Raw genomic sequence first — 17,853 nt, 5'->3', positions numbered from 1 at the left:
AAATCCTGAAACTCATTTCCCACACTGAGTTATTGATTTCTCCTGACTCGTCCATCAGATGAGTTGCAGAATAGTTTCCTTTCTGCCTATTCCCGCTCCCAGGCACTGACTGCACTGACAGCCCGGGTTAAACTGACAGCAGAGAAGCCTCTTGTGACGTGTTCGCGTCACCGCCCACTTTCTAACAATCACAGTGCAAGAGAGTTGAAGTGCAATTTGGTTCATTTGGTGCATTGGTTCTTCACTTTCAACTAGATGATAGCAGAGTTTGTGAGACTGTCAAAAATTGCCAGCAATGACTATATTTCAAGTCACCACAGCGGGGTATTGGTTAAAGTTTTCAATTAGCAATAATCACGCCTCGGACAAACCTCATGGGCTATGATACTGCCACTGCGCAAAGCTGCTGAACAAGCAATAAGAAAATGCTACCCACTACAGCAAATACATTGGACTTGCCTGTGGGCAAGTTTCTTCTAATAATACAGTGAAGTTAAATGAAGCCTCGAACGCAGAGGTTTTTATTATTGACACTGCAGTTGCTGTTGAGCTCTCTAAAGATCTTGAGGAGCAGCTCTGTGAGAAAGGAAAAGCATTCACCCTAAACCGAACCCTAACCCTGACAATCAAATGAGTTACCAAAACGAAGAGTGTTGTATAAAGTACAGACTGCAGTGCTATTTTAACAGTGCAGACACCTTGGTGACTGTGATAGTTCAGTCACATGATTGAGCACTTACCAGCAATCCATCGTTTTTTGGAAACTGAGGCGTTGGTGGTATAGTGGTGAGCATAGCTGCCTTCCAAGCAGTTGACCCGGGTTCGATTCCCGGCCAACGCAATTGGTTTTTTGAATGCGTCCGTTTTTTCTTTTAAGATTGGAATAAAGCGTAATACATTCCACAAATACTTTGACTTACACCCGCAATTTGTTTCTTTGTTCAAACTGGTGAATACTTTTAAAAGCATCACTTTTAGTGTTTCACTGTGAGTTAATGATCTGTGAAGTGTTAATAGTCAGTACATTAAGTCTCATTAAACGAAGGTGTTCATTTGGGATCATGCATTGATAATGCGCTGTCGGGAAAACTGCGAATATGGATGGTAAGCGTGAGTTGTATGATTAATCACATTCTAAGGGGTGATATCGTCCTATTGTTAGTCCTGCCACAGAAAAAAAAAAAAAAAAAAAAAAAAACGTTGAAATTGCATGCGCTGCAAAATCAAACATTTAAAATTAAACCACCATCTGATAGAACATCATACTGTGAGTCGGATTGTTTTAGACTACACATGAGTGCACGAAAAAACCAAACACGTGTTACCAAAATAATCATTGCTGTACGATGTACAGCAACTCTAAAATGAATGGTTTTATACTCTCATGTCAGATTTCTGTTGAAGTTGTAAGCATTTAATTCGCAGTTTACACAAAGACTGCAGTCCTGATTTAACCACTGCGCAATCCGAGCCCTACGTGACTGTGATATTTCAGTCATGTGATTGAGCGCGTACCGGCAATGAGTCATTATTGGAAACGTGTAATACAAAATATATTAATAAATATGCATGCATTAGCCTACACACATGTAAAGAAACAAAAAAATACAAGACAGTGTTTCGTTGTTTTGCAAAGGGCTGCATGCAATGTCTGCTCAGAGGAGCAGCCCAGCACTGAGGTGACACGGGGGTTTGGACCTGCTCTGTTCCAGACCTGGGCCGATTCAGCCCTCTAGCTACTCCTCATTGTTCTGCGGTTTGCAGCACGGAGCGCCCAGCTGACTGTGCAAGGACGAGCTTCTCGGTAGTTGGCCGTGATCGTATAGTGGTTAGTACTTTGCGTTGTGGCCGCAACAACCCCGGTTCGAATCCGGGTCACGGCAGGTGGTGTCTTCATACAGCAGAGAATCTCTTTTTATTTCTTCTTGTTTTTCCCCACACATCTTCATTTCATGCACCTTTATGAAAGAAACTAGAACACAGCAAATGCTTCATCGTGTGAGTACAGTCATGATGCATTCCAGTCTTACAAATGAGGAAAATATAACAAAACATTAGTTGCAAACGGTCAAGATTTATTTTTAAGAATTGCCTTAATTAAGCCGCATCCTTACGGTGTCCTCAAAATTGGAAAAGTGTAACACTAAACAATTAAATTGAGGCTTGTCGTGCATTTGAATCCGGGACTGTAAAAGCGAACATTTAACAATTAAACATCCATCTGATAGAACCTACTGTAGCCAAATGGTTTGATTGTTCTTAGACTACACATGGGGGCGCATGAAAAAAACAGACACGTGTTACCAAAATAAACATGGCTGTATGACGATGCACAGCAGCTCTAAAACGATTGGTTTTATCATCTGTTACACGTCAGATTTCTGTTCATTTTTTAAGCATTTGATTCCCAGTGTACACAAAGACTGCAGTCCTATTTTAAGTGGGGAAATGCTTCACTTTCATTTGCGCAGCCATTATTTTTTTTTTTAACCAAATGAAACATTCCACATGCTAGTTCATGATTGGCCAGAGGTGCTAGCGAGCGTCAATTACAACACAGCTAATGCAATTCCAAATGTTTTACAAGGTATCGGCATGCCTAGATTTTTCTAGTTTGACAGATTATTTTTGAGACAAAAGCACAGATCTATCAGTCATCAATTTATTAGAATAGAGCTTCCAATTAGAAACATGCCTGGTTGTGCTATGCAATCACAGAACTGTACCGACAAGACGCCACAGACTATCTGTGTTGTTGGCTTCCAATTACCATTGCGCTATTTAGTCCCATAAATGAAATTTAGGCCTAACAAGTCCAGTGAAGCAATGCACATGTAATCCAAAGTAACAAAAGAACAAAACCAAAATTACAGGAACCAAAGTATCAAAGTAGAAAAAAAAAACAGCAAACAGAAAAGGGATAATCTCACCAACAAATAAAGAAGTTCCGAATAGAGTCCTGTACTGATGATGATGGATGAAGGTTGATGAAAAAATAACGATCGTAGAAAATGGTGAGTCTGTCAAGTAGTAGCAGGTTGAATGGTGACCAGCCATTTGGAAAATATCAGGAGGATCAGGAAATGTGTTCACGACCCATAATTTAGGAACAGCTGCCGCGGGCATGATGGCCTGGCTTCGCGGGCACGACTTTGAGGACCACTGGACTAGAGTGAAGAGACCCTGCTTCATATGGGTAGTTTTTGTGTTTTCAATTAAATACTTGTCCAGTAACCAGAAATAGAGGAAACTAAATCAGTAAAGCTGATTGGACAACAGCTGAATTGTCAGGTGATGGGAATAGATTCAGTTGTACGGTCTAATAATTATTTAATAGAAAATGAACACTGAGGATACTCCCTTTTAGTAAATCATGAATGCATCTCATTTCAATACCCTTGAAGCACCCATGAGGTAAATGAGGAAGGGCTGCTTCATAGTAGCTGTTATTGATTTATATACATGGATGACCAGCTTTATAGAAACTGAAGGGAACTGAAACAGTGTTGTGGTTGTGCAGAAAGCTTGCTGACAATGGCTAATCACAGTCTAAAGGCAAAAAGGGAGAAAAATCATTCTGTATTTTTTGTTTTCATTTTGAACTCTTAATCAGTGAACACTTCCCTAAGTGAGACTGGAAGTGGTCTTTTTAGATTGTTTATATTTGACTACAATACGTTTTATAATTATAAATGTTAATACTATTCATTTAACATTTAACAAATGTTCCTTCACATGGTTACATTTTGTATAAATAAACTTTTAACACCATGTTTATTTGTGCAGCCGCAAAACCAAAAGAGAGCTTTCCCCTGGCAGGGAAGGTTCTTTTATGTTTATTTGTATGATACGCCACATTGCAAATACAGTAACATAATTATTGTTTTATAAAAATATCCATGCCATGCTGTATATTTTTACTAACAGAAGTCTGGAAAGTGTTTCATGAGACAATGTGTTTTCAGAACACATTGTCTCATTAAATAGATCTCACTATTTAACGAGACAATGTGTTCTGTAGGTGTTCCATCAAAAATAAATGCAGTGCCACTGTTCTGCATCTGCTGAGCTTTCACTGAGTAGGTGCAGTACATAAAACTACTAGTTTATAACAAAAGAAACAAGATTTTTCAACAAATCACAGGTCCTGGGTTCGATTCTGATCTCAGGGGTCTGTCTGTCTGTGTGGAGTTTGCATATTCTCCCAGTGTTTGCATTGGCTTTCACCAGGTACTTCGGTTTCCTCCAAAACAGCATGTCTTTGGACTGGTGGAGGAAACCAATAAGACCCCTGAAGCCAGAATCAAACCTGGAACCCTGGAGCCATGAGGCAGCAGCACTAAACCACCCTGTGCCACCCTTGACAAAGTCTTCATGTAAAATGGTAAAATGCTGACTGTAATATTTGTGGATATAAATTTGAATTTTTGTACTATATACTCTTTCTTATTTTTTATAAAAAATATATTAACTTAAAAAATGTAATACGCTAATTCCAGGTATAACTAAAAAACTTGTTACAAATGGGAAAACTAAAACAAGTTCGACGTGGAATATATCCTCCCCCCACCACCACCCCACACCCACAACCCAATTAGTTAACTCTTTAGCTTTGTTGTAATCAATTTGTTATAGTTGCGGGAACAATATAAATTTACTTTGGAAATATTTAAATTAACATTTGTATGTGAAAGAAAATAAACAAAAACAGTTGTGATATCTGAATTTATTTTAAGATGTTATTTTATTTATTTGAAGGAAACTGACACTATACTATATATATTATATATATATTATATAATATATATATATAATATATATATATATATATATATATATATATATATATATATATATAGACAGTAACAATAGAAAAAGTAGAGAAAGTCCATTAATGTATCAAAGATTATGATTTTATCAAACCACAAAACAAATATCCAACAAAGATTTAGTGGATCAAGCCAGATTTCATTTTAAATGTATAAGATATGATAAATGATAAAATGTTATATTTGGTTTAATATTTCATTCAACAAAATAAAAAATATAATCCCTGATTCTATACTATATGGCAAGCTGCCCTAAGTATCTGCTTCCAGTGGAATGGAATATCACTGTATAGAGCACTTTTGTTACTATATCGCTTATCTGTTTTATTGTTACTTTTACTTTGGCTTCAAAGGCTGATCCTGCTCCTGATAACACGGCTCCTCCAATTCCTTCTTCCTCTTCTGTTACCTTTGCCTCCATGGCCTTTCCATTGCTCCATCTCTTGTTCTTTCAAATGGAACTTCATTTATTTTATTTATAAATGCATTGCTTTGTTCTGCTTTCTTTCTAGCATCTTCCTCATTGTAACCTGAATTTTCCTTCATTGTCCTCTTTTTCTCTTTTTCAATGGCCATTTCAACCTTCTTGTAGTTCTCATTGGTGCAGCACTTTCCTCTGTTTGCTTCCACCATCTTGTCTATCTTCTCCAGTAGCTCAGTGACCTGGGTGCGATCGCTCATGTTCTTGTTGTTGAAGACATGACACCTGTTCCCATACTTCCGTAGAAGCTCCTTCAAATGCTTATTAGTTGTCTCGATGTATTCTTCTATGGTCAGACCTTCCAGATCATCTCCGCGGGTGAAGACTGCCATTGTGTATCTATCAACTTCTTTTCCAAAATATTTGAGGATGAGTTTCACTGTCTCGCTCTCTTCCTCTGTGAATCAACCCACTTGTAGCACCATCAGAAATGCATGGGGTCCCGGGGAAGACAGAGAAATGCACTTCAAAACTTCAAGTAAAGTTTTTTCATTAGTAAGCACAGTGTCATACAAGCCTGGAGTGTTGACCACAGCAACGGGTCTCCCTTCAGCTTCTCCTTTTAATCTTCACACACTCTTTTGTAACTGAACCAGCAGCAGGTTTAGATATAAACTTCTTTGAGCCCAGGACTGTGTCTCCTGTTGCACTCTTCCCAGCTGCAGTTTTTACAAGCAGCACTATCCTCAACTCAGAACCCGCCATTCTTCCAGACACTGAAAAAGTGGGTACAGTAAGTTTAAAAACTAATTCAGGCACAAAAGACACCGTTGTGGTTTTATAACAAAAATCAATCAGTTTGTGTGGTAGGTGCTTAGGGGTATGCTAATTCTTTAATAATTCTGACTGTGTGTGCAGCGCAGTGCTTCACAAACAGATAAGCAGTATTAATCCTCTGTTCAGTAACATCCATTCATCCATTATCATTAACCGCTTAATCCTTTACAGGGTCGCAATGAGCCGAAGCCCAACCTGGCACACAAAGGGCGCAAGGCGGGACTACACCCTGGACAGGAACCACGTCTTCAGTAACATGTTTAGATTAATTCGGTAAAGTGAAGCATTGGCGTGTTTGAGCACACACAGTTGTAACTACTAGACACATTTTTTAGACACGTATGATATATTTAAAAATAAAATCTATTTTACGTGATATATATATATATATATATCTATAATATAGTATATATATAATATTATATATATAATATATATATATATATATATATATATATATATATATATATATATACCTTCATTATGGAGACAGAGAGTGAAATATAGACCTAAAGGAGATAGTTGTGTATTTCAAAATAACATCTCTAATATGTTAATAGAATTTTAAAAGTTTATAAAAGGCCTGTTTTCAGTTTTTGAATTAAGAGACATTAAAGTTTAAAAGGGTAAAGACATAATCAAAGTGTCCCCCTACTGCTGTCTCCCTAAGTTTTTTTTACTCTGAAACCATCATTTGGTAGACAGTCTGTATATGTATCCCTATTACAAGGCAGACATATAGCATCCATATGTATCCTTATTATTAAGTACAAACTGGTACTCTAAGTATCTGTATTATTGGAAGGTTTCATATATTATGCATTGGCATGACAGTCTACAGTGGAGTCCACTTCACAGTGATCACACATTTGGTAACCAATTACTTATTAATTTACATATTAAGACAATCCTTTTCAGTCGATCAGCATCTTTACCGATAATCGATTATGCCAATCAAAAGTTGCTGCGGGGCATTCCATGTTGGTTTTACACTATTTGTTGATATCCATTAACATTATTGAAAGGCTGATGATAAATATTTTGCATGGTTCTGTTTTATTTTCTTAATACAATTATGCTTTATGCTGGTTGCATGTTTGTTGCAATAAACAACAAATTAATTGACCTTTTCCCTGGTTGTACAACAGGAAATGGAGTCAGCTTCACTCGCATTGGTCTACTCAGTGTAGCAATGGCCACCTGACATTTACTAAAAACAGAGTTTGAAGTTGCAAGTAAAACGACAAACTATAAACGTGGCTTACACTTTTCAGCTTGTACTTTTCTATATTTCATTTTATACTTAGATGGCACATTAACTTTGATTTAATGATGGCACCAGTCCTAACCATGAAAATAACACTGGAACAGAAGAAATGTGCGGTGAGAAATGGGAGCAAATGTACAGCAACATGTAGCTGCCACCAGGGGGCAGTGACAATGACAAAACAGCAACTACATGGTTTAGAAAACTAGTTACAGCCTCAGTTACAATTAGTTACTTGTCAGGGGATCCCCGTGAACGCATCCCCTGCCTTGGCTTTATAAAACAAAATCAGCCATACTGTACTCAAATATATACTGTGCAAATATAAATACTCAATTCAATAATAATAATACCTAAAACAAATCTTCGATTTGGCCAATTATGACTGTGTACAGTGTAAATATGAACCATAAAGAATGCAATCACATCGCTTTCTGAAGTAATTTATCTACCTAAATAACTGATAAGTAACAAAGAAATGACATGTGATGTCTATATAGTACATAAACATGTAAGGAAACAGGCAAGCATTGATTATTCAAAAGATGGGAGCAACAACAGAAATAAAAAAAGGCTGCATGAAATCAAGGTGAAATAAACATACAGCACTCGCGAAAATAGAAAAGTACGATGACACTTTATGTGAAAATAAGCAAAATGTGAACCACAACAAAATACATATGACTTCTATATATGTGATCAAATAATCAAACACATCTTAAATCAAGATCTTCAGTCCCACAAATAGTTGTAGGCTAATGCAAAAGTGGCGCTGCAACACACAGGAATATTTTTGTATTTATTTTTTTTTTGCGCAGCAATTTCAATACAACTATTATTCATTGTTGAATAAAAGCAACATCTTAAAACTTAGATTTGATTTGTGTCTGTATTTTATAGGGCAAGTAGACTTTATGAGCATTTTGTCCCTGGGATAAGAAGTTTTTTTCAGAAATTGCACACCCGTATGACAATATTTTCGAGATCCACTCGTACCATCTAAGTAAGTGCAACTTATTCATATATATTTATTTCAAATCACTTACTTTGTAACAATCTCTTACAGATATGATTATTCAAAATATGGCGCTCGATGTCATTACGGCTCGTCACCGCCTCTTTGGCTCACACTCCTGCCCTGAAAGAAGAAACCCCTGCTGTTTTACGCAAGTGTAAACGTGCGGTTTCAGAATACTTTGTACCGCAATCCAATGGAAAGGGTTCCGGAACGCAAGTGTATACGCACCTTTATTTTTTTCTGTTTTCACATTTTTTTTACTTTTCTACTGTATATTCGTTTTATCAAATGTTAAATGGTAGTAAATCTTATTCTTAAGTAACTTCTTAAAGTTTTTTTTTTTTTTTAATGACTTAAACTAAATGTCCCAAAATTAAAAACGTAAGTATCTATGAGGTTAGTCGTTCAATAGATGCCTGCCAGGAGCTTTAACAGGGTCAGATGCCTGGCTGCTGTCCTTTTTTCTGTAGCATAGCTAGTAGCAACATAACTAGTTGCTTTCTCTTGTTTTTAGATGTAATTAAGTTGTTTAACATTTAATTCTGTATCTGACTATATAAAGCTTCAGACGGGTTTGAAAAGAACTCTGTTCTATTTGTTGTTATTATTTCTTGGAATTAACTGGTTGTGTTGTGCTGAGCTGTAATCACACTTTGGATTATACTATTTAGATTTTGAAGAGGTTCAGTGAGTTTGTTTTAAAAAGAAACAATCATTGAATAACTTTCCAACCTGGTTGGAGAACCCATGCAGGGATTATTTATTAAATTACTGGATCGTCCAAGACTGCTGTGGTTTATAAAGACTGTCCTTATTTTCTAGTTATTAACATGAAAAAAGTGTATTTATGTTTAATGCAAACGCTGCTAGGTTTATATATATATATATATATATATATATATATATATATATATATATATATATATATATATATATGTGTGTGTGTGTGTGTAAACTGTGTGTTTAATAATCTGCGGCTTTCTTAGTTACTCGTGTTAAACTACTAATACTGCTGTTGCGTATGTGAAAACATACAACTGAGTTAAATGCACTTTATTAATACAAGTTTCTACAGTCTAGTCTGTGGTTTTAAAGTGATAAAATGTTAACTTATTAATGGGGGGAGAGAGTAATAGGACGGTTGTTAAATTGTGTTTGGGTATTCATTATTTTATTGGGTATTATTACCCTCTTTTTATATGCAATGCATTGCAACTGGCCGTGTTATAATATACTATTTCTGGAAATGCAATAGCAAATGATTGGCGTTTTGCTATTTGAAAACATAGCGATATATTTGTGACAGTTAAGTAAAAGTTATAACTATTTCTCTGTGTAAAATTACAGTAGTGCAGAGAAGGAATGGTATATCATTTAGCGGTCAGGATCCCTAAAATAAGACAGGTGATTGCACCTCGTACAAGACAGGTGATTGCACCTCGTACAAGACAGGTGATTGCACCTTTTACAAGACAGGTGATTGCACCTTGTACAAGGGAAGACAGGTGATTGCACCTCGTACAAGGGAAGACAGGTGATTGCACCTCGTACAAGGGAAGACAGGTGATTGCACCTCGTACAAGGGAAGACAGGTGATTGCACCTCGTACAAGGGAAGACAGGTGATTGCACCTCGTACAAGGGAAGACAGGTGATTGCACCTCGTACAAGGGAAGACAGGTTTTAGGTTCATTTGCGACATTGGTGCCTTGCATTGCCCTGTGTCTGCCGGGTTAGACTCTGGCTCTCCGCGACCCTCTGAAGGAATAAGTGGTAATGATAATGGATGGATGGATGGATGGAATAAGAAACATTGATGTAAACACATACTGTAGTTGCATTACTATTTAAAATTGCCCTGCCATTCTGACAACAGAATAACATAATTAGGGCTTGATGTATTCAGGTTTTATTTGCCATCTCTCTACTTCCCTTTAAATCTTAACAGTTGTTAAGCCTTAACTACTGCATACCAGATAAAGAGAAACATTGTTTAAATTAACGAGGAAATAAACTAGTAGTACTACTAGAACCTAAAGCAGTGGAAGTTAATAAGCTGAATGGAATGCAGGTTCTCAATCAGGTGAGATCAGTGCACAATGTTGTTTACTAAATCAATCAATCAATCTATATATCTATATCTATATAGCTATATATACATACATATGTTATGAGGGTAAAAAGAAAACTTTGCCCTCACAGCATACGATAGACATTTACAAAGGTGTCTTTTAAAACACCAGATAGGATTTATCATTTACAAAACTCACATGATGATACAAGCATTAGTAACCCACAGAATATATAGAGCCAAGCATAAAAAAGGCAAAACAAAAACATTCACAACTACTAGAAATAAAAGTTTCTGTGAAAACAATACGTGTTACATAGTGTCATTCATGTGCAATGCAGATTAAAGTGCTTCACATAATCAAAAACAAAAATAAAATACAAGATCTCTGATCACTGTAACCTATGAACAGCAAAAATAACACAACTACAAATGTTAAGTAAAATACGATAAAAAAAAAAATCATGATAAGTTTTCTCAGTATTAGACAGACAGAAATGATCTAACTTTACAATGTTCTTAAAATGACAGAAAGGAAGTCCTGTGTACATTCAATAGAAAATCAGGACTGCAAACTGGTGGTTTAAAAGCTAGGTCATAATAATACAGTATACTGTATTTAGAATTATAGCTCTTCATCTGCACTGCAGCTCTTGTTTCTCACATCAATCTTAATGATGGACTTGATAGATGAAGACATTGTGACTGTTACTTCTACATCTTCAATGTCAACTGTGATGGTTGATAATGAACTGTCTCCAACAATACACATGGTTTTGGATTGTTTTTCTACACCCAATTCATTAAATAACTGCTCATTTATAGGTGGCATTTCGTCAGGCATTTCCAAATTGAATTTCCTGTTATAGAACTTTACCCAGAGAGGGTTAGAAAACATCAAGCATAGTCGTTTCCGATTAATTTTGTAGTTGAGAATGCCCTCAACACCACGCATTGAGAATAAATACTTTGTAAAAATGCAGATTCCACTCTTTCCTGGATCAATTCTTGCTTGTGGTGGGCTTCGCAGGACACCAGAATGAATGTAAACCCTGTGAAAGAAAAAGTCAGAAAAAAGGAAGAGAAAAAGAAAAAAGAAAGACAGAACAAACATGGTGTATTTATTCCAAACTAGTAACTTTTTTGTAAAGGAATCTATATACATTTATTTTATAACAGTGTTCGGAACTTTTAGGGTCTCATTACTAAATGTTCTTATGTAATAACTGTCTCCTAATAACTGCATTTAGTATGCAATAAATGGTTACAGCTGGGACATGCAAATTTGCTCTCCACAGTATGCCTAATCAGACATTACCTACAGTTCCAATTACACAGCTTGGCAAACAAGCCAATGAAAGCAGGGTTACCCATAGTTACAAGCACAAGTACGTGCTTTTAAGTTAGAAGTATACAAAACGCAACATCCATCCATCCATTATCATAACCGCTTAATCCTTTTAGAGGGTTTCGGTGAGCCAGAGCCTAACCCGGCAGACATAGGGTACAAGGCAGGACCACACCCTGGACGGGAGGCCAGTACATCGCAGGGCACCACACACACAGGGCAATTTAGAGTGACCAAACAACCTGAACAGCATGTCTTTGGATTGTGGGAGGAAACAGGAGTACCCAGAGAAAACCCATGTGAACACAAAGATAACATGCAAACTCCACACAGAGACCCCCAGGCCGGAATCAAATCCAGGACCCCAAAACACAACAGATACAAATATTTATTGACCCTCCCCCCCCTCACCCTTTGAGTCCTCCATTAAGTTCAAAGTCCTGGGAATAAGACAACAGGTTAGACTACTGTTACAATACAAAACAGTCACTGTATTATAACAGTAATATTGTTTAGAAAACAAAACTAATTTAGATACTTCTAATCTATAACTCTATAGCCATGGTGAGAATTAAACAATGCAAGCAAATAAAGTACTCAGTTGATCAGAATGCAATTTTCTCTAGCAGAGACATTGTACTTACTCTGGTGATTTTAGTATGAATTTGCTGTTGTTGCAGATCTCAATTCCAACACACAACAATCTGTCAACTGAAGCCACAGCTTGTTCTATTTGCGAAGTCATTCTATATTGTTCCTTTAAAACAAAAAATATTGTGTAAGAAAATATTTCAGACACCAAGGGCCATATGCATAAAACTTTAACATCATGTTAAATTTAGCACCCCTTTTTTTAAAAGATGAAAAACAATTGCCCAACAGGTGTTAATTTGGTACAGCAGTAAAAGTTTTATGAATATGGCCCGAAGGTCTGGAGAGAACTCAAGGAGTTGCCTGATGGAGCAGATTTTCCATACAGCTTTTATACCATGATTAAAACAAGTCTTTTTTTGTACAATTGAGTGAGCAATTCTATTTTAGGTGTTCCTAAACAGAAGGCAAAAGAAGCACCCCAATCTACATTTTTTTTGTTCCCCACATGTTGTCTGCGTCCGTCTTCCGTTTCCTTTTAAGGGGCCATGCAACGGAGTTCCAGGGAAACCTATTGTTATTGATGGAATTATTATTATTCCGCCACTGGGGTTGGAGTGTTGCACAAAAACTGATGAAATTGCAGATGGTGGTAGAGGCGTATATGAAATTGTCCCATATGCGATATGAAGGTCAAAGGTCACATGGTTTAGCAGCCACATTGGATTGCATGAGCGTTTTTGGTAGGTCTATATGTCCAAAATGGCTAATGGTAGAGATCTGAGACTTGCTGCACAGACTGCCCCTATGGCCTAGAAGAAGACCATGTGGAATGAGGTCAATCAGTCAACTGGTTTTCAAAGATCTTTTTCGCTAAAACCGCAATGCCGATTGGCATGTAAATTGGCACACATACTCATGGCAAGGTCCTGTTTAAAATTTGTTCAAAGCAAGTTGGCCGCCATAAAATAAACATTTGTTCCATAAAATGCACAGTCTAAAGGAGACTGATGAAAGTTGGTACAGTGGCAGAGGCCTAAGGGAACTCGTGAATCTTCGCAGACTGGCATATGCCAAATCCATACATACCCCTATATTGCTGCTTGCATTTTACATTTACTGAGGAGTAGGTAGCATTTCTCATCTAATAGAATTCTTGCTCTGGTGAGTTTGGTAAAGTCAAACTTAATCAACAGTGCAATCAATCAATTTAATCCCATAAGTCTGATGGTGTTTCTTACATACTGACAATTGTGATAAATGCACAGGCATCACAGGGTCAAATAATGTAAAATGCTACGTTAACAATAACCTAACATAGTTTAAAAGCCAACTCGGGCACTATTATCCCATTACTATTCTTGTATTCTATTGCAAAAATTAACTTTAAAAAAATGTGGCTTAACAGTTATTCTATGCACAAGAGTATGTATATAAAGTTAATATATTTCTTCCCAGGTCTTGTCATGTATCAAAGCAACTCTTACCTTGTTTTCTCTGATGTCCTGACTAAACTTGAGCTTTCAGATTTTGCCTTTTATATAGCTGAAGATTCAAGCATTCATATCGAAAAAAAAAGTGAAACCATTTCAGTCATTCATAACTCATACTGAAACCTTAAATCAACAGTAAACATGCCTATATGTGTAATAACAACAGCAGGTGAATGTGGTTATAGGTTACACAGATCTCAGATCTCGGACAAATCTCCATCTCCATTTTTTCAATTTTGTCATTTGACAATAACTGACAAAATCTGCTTAATATTTGCTTAATTAGACTGTTTAAATTGTTTAGCTTTTAAAAAGTTGGAAAATTCACGTTCCTTGTGCAATTCTACATGTAATCTGAAATCTTCAATTGGCAAATTCTCAGTTTAAATGAGGGTTCAATTAAGTAAGCTCATTTAGTACAAAAACTAAGGGTACCCAGGACTGGAGTTGAGAACCACTGGTAGCACAGTAGAGCTTACCCTGAGTGGAAAAATACAGGATTGAAAATATGCATTTACATGCAAGATCACCTGAACAACACATTACATTGAAGACAATGCCTGGCTCATTGTCTTTATTCAGATTCCATTACACAATCATGAGAAGAGGAAACCAACTTATTACATTTGTTTGCTAGAAAAATCCCTACTAGAGTTTTTTTTTTTTTTTTTTTTTTTTTTACTTAATCATATTAAGTTGACAAACACAGCAAAAATGCATCTCTATGTGAATGCCAAATCTTGGTTCCCTTTCAAGTCGAAGACGACCACCCAAATGGGTTTCCACCAAACTGGATTCTAGCGGATAAACATCTGTATGTAATGACATAAGAAATTTCAGAACGAGGAAAGGCAATATGTGCAGCTCAGGCGTGTGACCATGTGACCAGCTGCCCCGGTGTTTTTAAATACCGCGGTGCGTGAGACTCAGCCCATGCTACTTCGGTACCACGGTGCGCACGTGCCCATTGTCTCGCTGTAGCAATACAGGCTAGCATGCCGGTGCTGCATGGTACTCGGTGGACGCGGTGCCCGATGTAAGCGGTGCGCATGGCATCTGTTGTTGCAAGGTACTCAGTGCACGCAGTGTTCAGTGCGCATGGTGGTTTTTCTACCCAACACTATGACGGGCAGGGCTTTCCATGAAACATGTGCGCTCGGTGTCTAGGCCCCAGTCACGCCGCCTGAGCCCTGAAAGGCGTCTGCGACATCTGCGCTGTTTTTCAGCCCTGTGCGCTCGCAAGCGGCCTGGAAAGAGTCGCGTCGGGGCGTTCTTAGTCCCACCTGCAGCCGCTCCCAGTCACCTCCGTCTAGAATGGTGAAGAAGTCCCGGCAGGCTTGGGACATCATGGACATGAAAGTCCAGATCGGATGGATCATGGAGCTTTTGGAGAGGCAGGCACCACCGGCTCCGGCCGTGGGCCCCCATGTGGCGTCCCCCCCACCCCCTGTGCCGGTCGCAGACTCTGTATCGCCCCCTGACCCCTCCGTGGGAGAACAGGGTGAGCGTATCAACCGGACACTCTGGTGGGCTGCTTTCCCTCCGGATATGGCAGTCGACGCGGAGCCCGAATTCCTGGCTGATACGGCCTCTAGTTTCGAGGTTGCCGAGGTTACTAGCGCTCTGCCACTGGCAGGGTCTGTGCCCGCGCTTATGGGGCGAACGGCAACATACCTACAGGTCCCTTGGACAGCACAGAGCCACGCCATTCCGTCTTTCGACTGCATGACGTGGCTCCCCGAGCTCAACCCTTTCCAGCTTTCCCTGATTTTTTGGAGGAGGTGCACTCCTCCTGGAACCACCCAGCCACAGCGCCGGCGCAATTGAGACATGGTTCTCCTTTGGCCTCGCTGGAGGGTGCAGAGAAGCTGGGCCTGGCCAGGTTTCCCCCTGTGGACTACACCATTGCAGCCTTGGTTAAGGTTCCACCGGTGGGAGGTATGCCCAAGGACCCTGTGTCCCCAAACCTGAAATGAAACCCAAAGAGCTTATGTGGTAGGGGTCCAAAGTACCCACCTAGCGAACACATCCAGCATGCTTTCTGCATACTTGGATAGGATTTTGCGTGACGCCCCGTTCCCAGAGCCGGTGGCCAAGGAATTGCGATTACTATCACATAGGTTGCTCCAGATCTCCGGCCTGCAGGTTTAGACCCAGGGCCGGAGTCTGGCAGATTTAATGGTCGCCCCCAGACAGCTGTGGCTGTCGCAGGCACGGGTGCCTGATGCTGATAAGGCCGCGCTATTGGATGCACCCATATCACCAAGCGACACCTTTTGCCCGGCCATGGAGGAGATCCTGTAGCAGTCTCTTAGGGAACACGAGGCATCGAGACAATTAGCCGTGTTGCTCCCACCCCCTGCTCCGTTGCCAGTTCCCACCCCCCGTGCCAGTTCCCACAGCCCTGCCAGATGACCTTAGGCATTGCCTACAGGCCTCAGCTCAGGCGAGAGGCAGGATCCTCCCTCAGCATGGTGTAGGTGGACATGGCTAGCCCACGCAGCAACAACCTAGAAGGCGGTTCCAGGGCTTCCGCCCTAGACAAACACCTCCGCTAGCCCTGCCCCAGCCGCCCCAGCAGGGTCGGACTCAGACTCGATTCACGGCACATCAGCTGCACTACTGGCGCGCTTGCACCACTGATGTGTGGGTGATTGCAACTGTACAATATGGTTATGCGCATTAGTTTCGTTTGGAACCCCCTCCTTTGCGCAGCATCACAACTATGTACATGACGGATCCGCTTCAGGCCTCCAGACCGAAATGGCAGCCTTTCTGGACAAGCGCGCCATTCGTCTCGTAGATCCCACCTCTCTTGGAGAGGGGTTCTATTTGAGATATTTTCTGGTACCAAAGAGGGTCGGTGGCTTTCTCCCCATCCTGGACCTGCGGTTTCTCAACCGGTTTCTGAAACATAAGGGGTTCCACATGCTGACTCATCGTCACATACTCCAGTCTGTCCGGCCGGGTGACTGGTTCACTATGGTGGACTTGCGGGATGCGTATATTCACGTTCCCATTTGTCCACAGCACAGGAAATACGTCCGCTTTGCCTTTTAGGGCAGAGCGCACGAGTTTTCTGTGCTGCCGTTCGGCCTCTCCCTAGCACCCCGTACATTTTCAAAGTGCTAGAGGCTATCCTTGCCCCCTCGACGACTGGTTGATCTGTTCCCAGTCGGGGGAGGGAGCGGTGGCCCACACAGCGCTAGTGACGGAGCATCTATTGAGGCTGGGTTTCACCATAAGTGATGCTGTAGGGTCGCAAAATGAAGTGCAGAGATGATCAGAGACAATCGATCACACCGATCGTTGCATCAAAGGTTTATTGCAGTGGTCATCAAAATACAGAGCGCTCCGGAGAATATCAGGCACGCAGCAGACAATTCATCCATCCTACCCCCTCAACTCATATAATTTACGACCTAGCAAGCAAGTAGGCATTGCTTTTCTTCTACCATTCCCCCACTGCCCCTGGGCATCTGACCCAACCTAATGGTGTACTGAAACATTCTGACCTTCCCCCCTCCTTTCACAAATTCCTCACTAAACATTGTAAAACCACACCCAAATGATCGTTGGTTGATCCTGTTCGGTTCCTTCAAAACAGTTTTCTAGAATTCCTGAATTTCTGACCTTAGTGAATCCCACTGTTTTATGGTATGAGTCGAGAACAAAAAACTTGTCAAATAAATCTAATTAAACTGGTGCACTGTATGGTCTGAAATAACTCGAGCAGGAACAACTAACACAGAACACATGAGCTTTGTTTAGTCTTTTTATTATTTTTGTCACATGAAAAAGCACATTACATGAATTACAGGATGATTTACAGGCTGCTGTAACGAGCGTACCTCCCTTCTGAAATGGCATGCTGTGACTGACATGCGGTGCAGCACCTTGAGAACTCACAAAAGTCAGAAAAGAACAGCTTCCAGTTTTGGATTAATTTCAGAAGCAGTTTTTCCAAGGGTGTTCTGTG

The 17,853-nt window shown here is 39.6% G+C and overlaps 1 protein-coding gene, 2 non-coding genes and 1 pseudogene across 3 annotated transcripts; 2 read left to right on the top strand and 2 right to left on the bottom strand.

The window, feature by feature from the left end:
• Positions 1–241: 241 nt before the first annotated feature.
• On the bottom strand, positions 242–405 carry LOC121310578 (annotated as a pseudogene).
• A 364-nt stretch (positions 406–769) lies between these two features.
• On the top strand, positions 770–841 carry trnag-ucc. Its single transcript has one exon. It is a non-coding gene; the product is annotated as a tRNA-Gly (tRNA).
• A 970-nt stretch (positions 842–1,811) lies between these two features.
• trnah-gug lies at positions 1,812–1,883 on the top strand. The gene has a single exon. It is a non-coding gene; the product is annotated as a tRNA-His (tRNA).
• Positions 1,884–5,359: 3,476 nt separating this feature from the next.
• LOC121310576 (GTPase IMAP family member 7-like) lies at positions 5,360–6,015 on the bottom strand (the record flags this gene model as incomplete). Its single annotated transcript, XM_041243659.1, is given in 2 exon segments — positions 5,360–5,876; positions 5,878–6,015. Coding segments are annotated over 2 exon segments (655 nt in total), but the record flags the coding sequence as incomplete, so codon positions are not given.
• Positions 6,016–17,853: the final 11,838 nt, after the last annotated feature.

The sequence above is a fragment of the Polyodon spathula genome, unplaced genomic scaffold (assembly GCF_017654505.1).
Source record: "Polyodon spathula isolate WHYD16114869_AA unplaced genomic scaffold, ASM1765450v1 scaffolds_2289, whole genome shotgun sequence".
Lineage (NCBI taxonomy): Eukaryota > Metazoa > Chordata > Actinopteri > Acipenseriformes > Polyodontidae > Polyodon > Polyodon spathula.
This window is presented reverse-complemented; position numbering and strand designations above follow the sequence as displayed.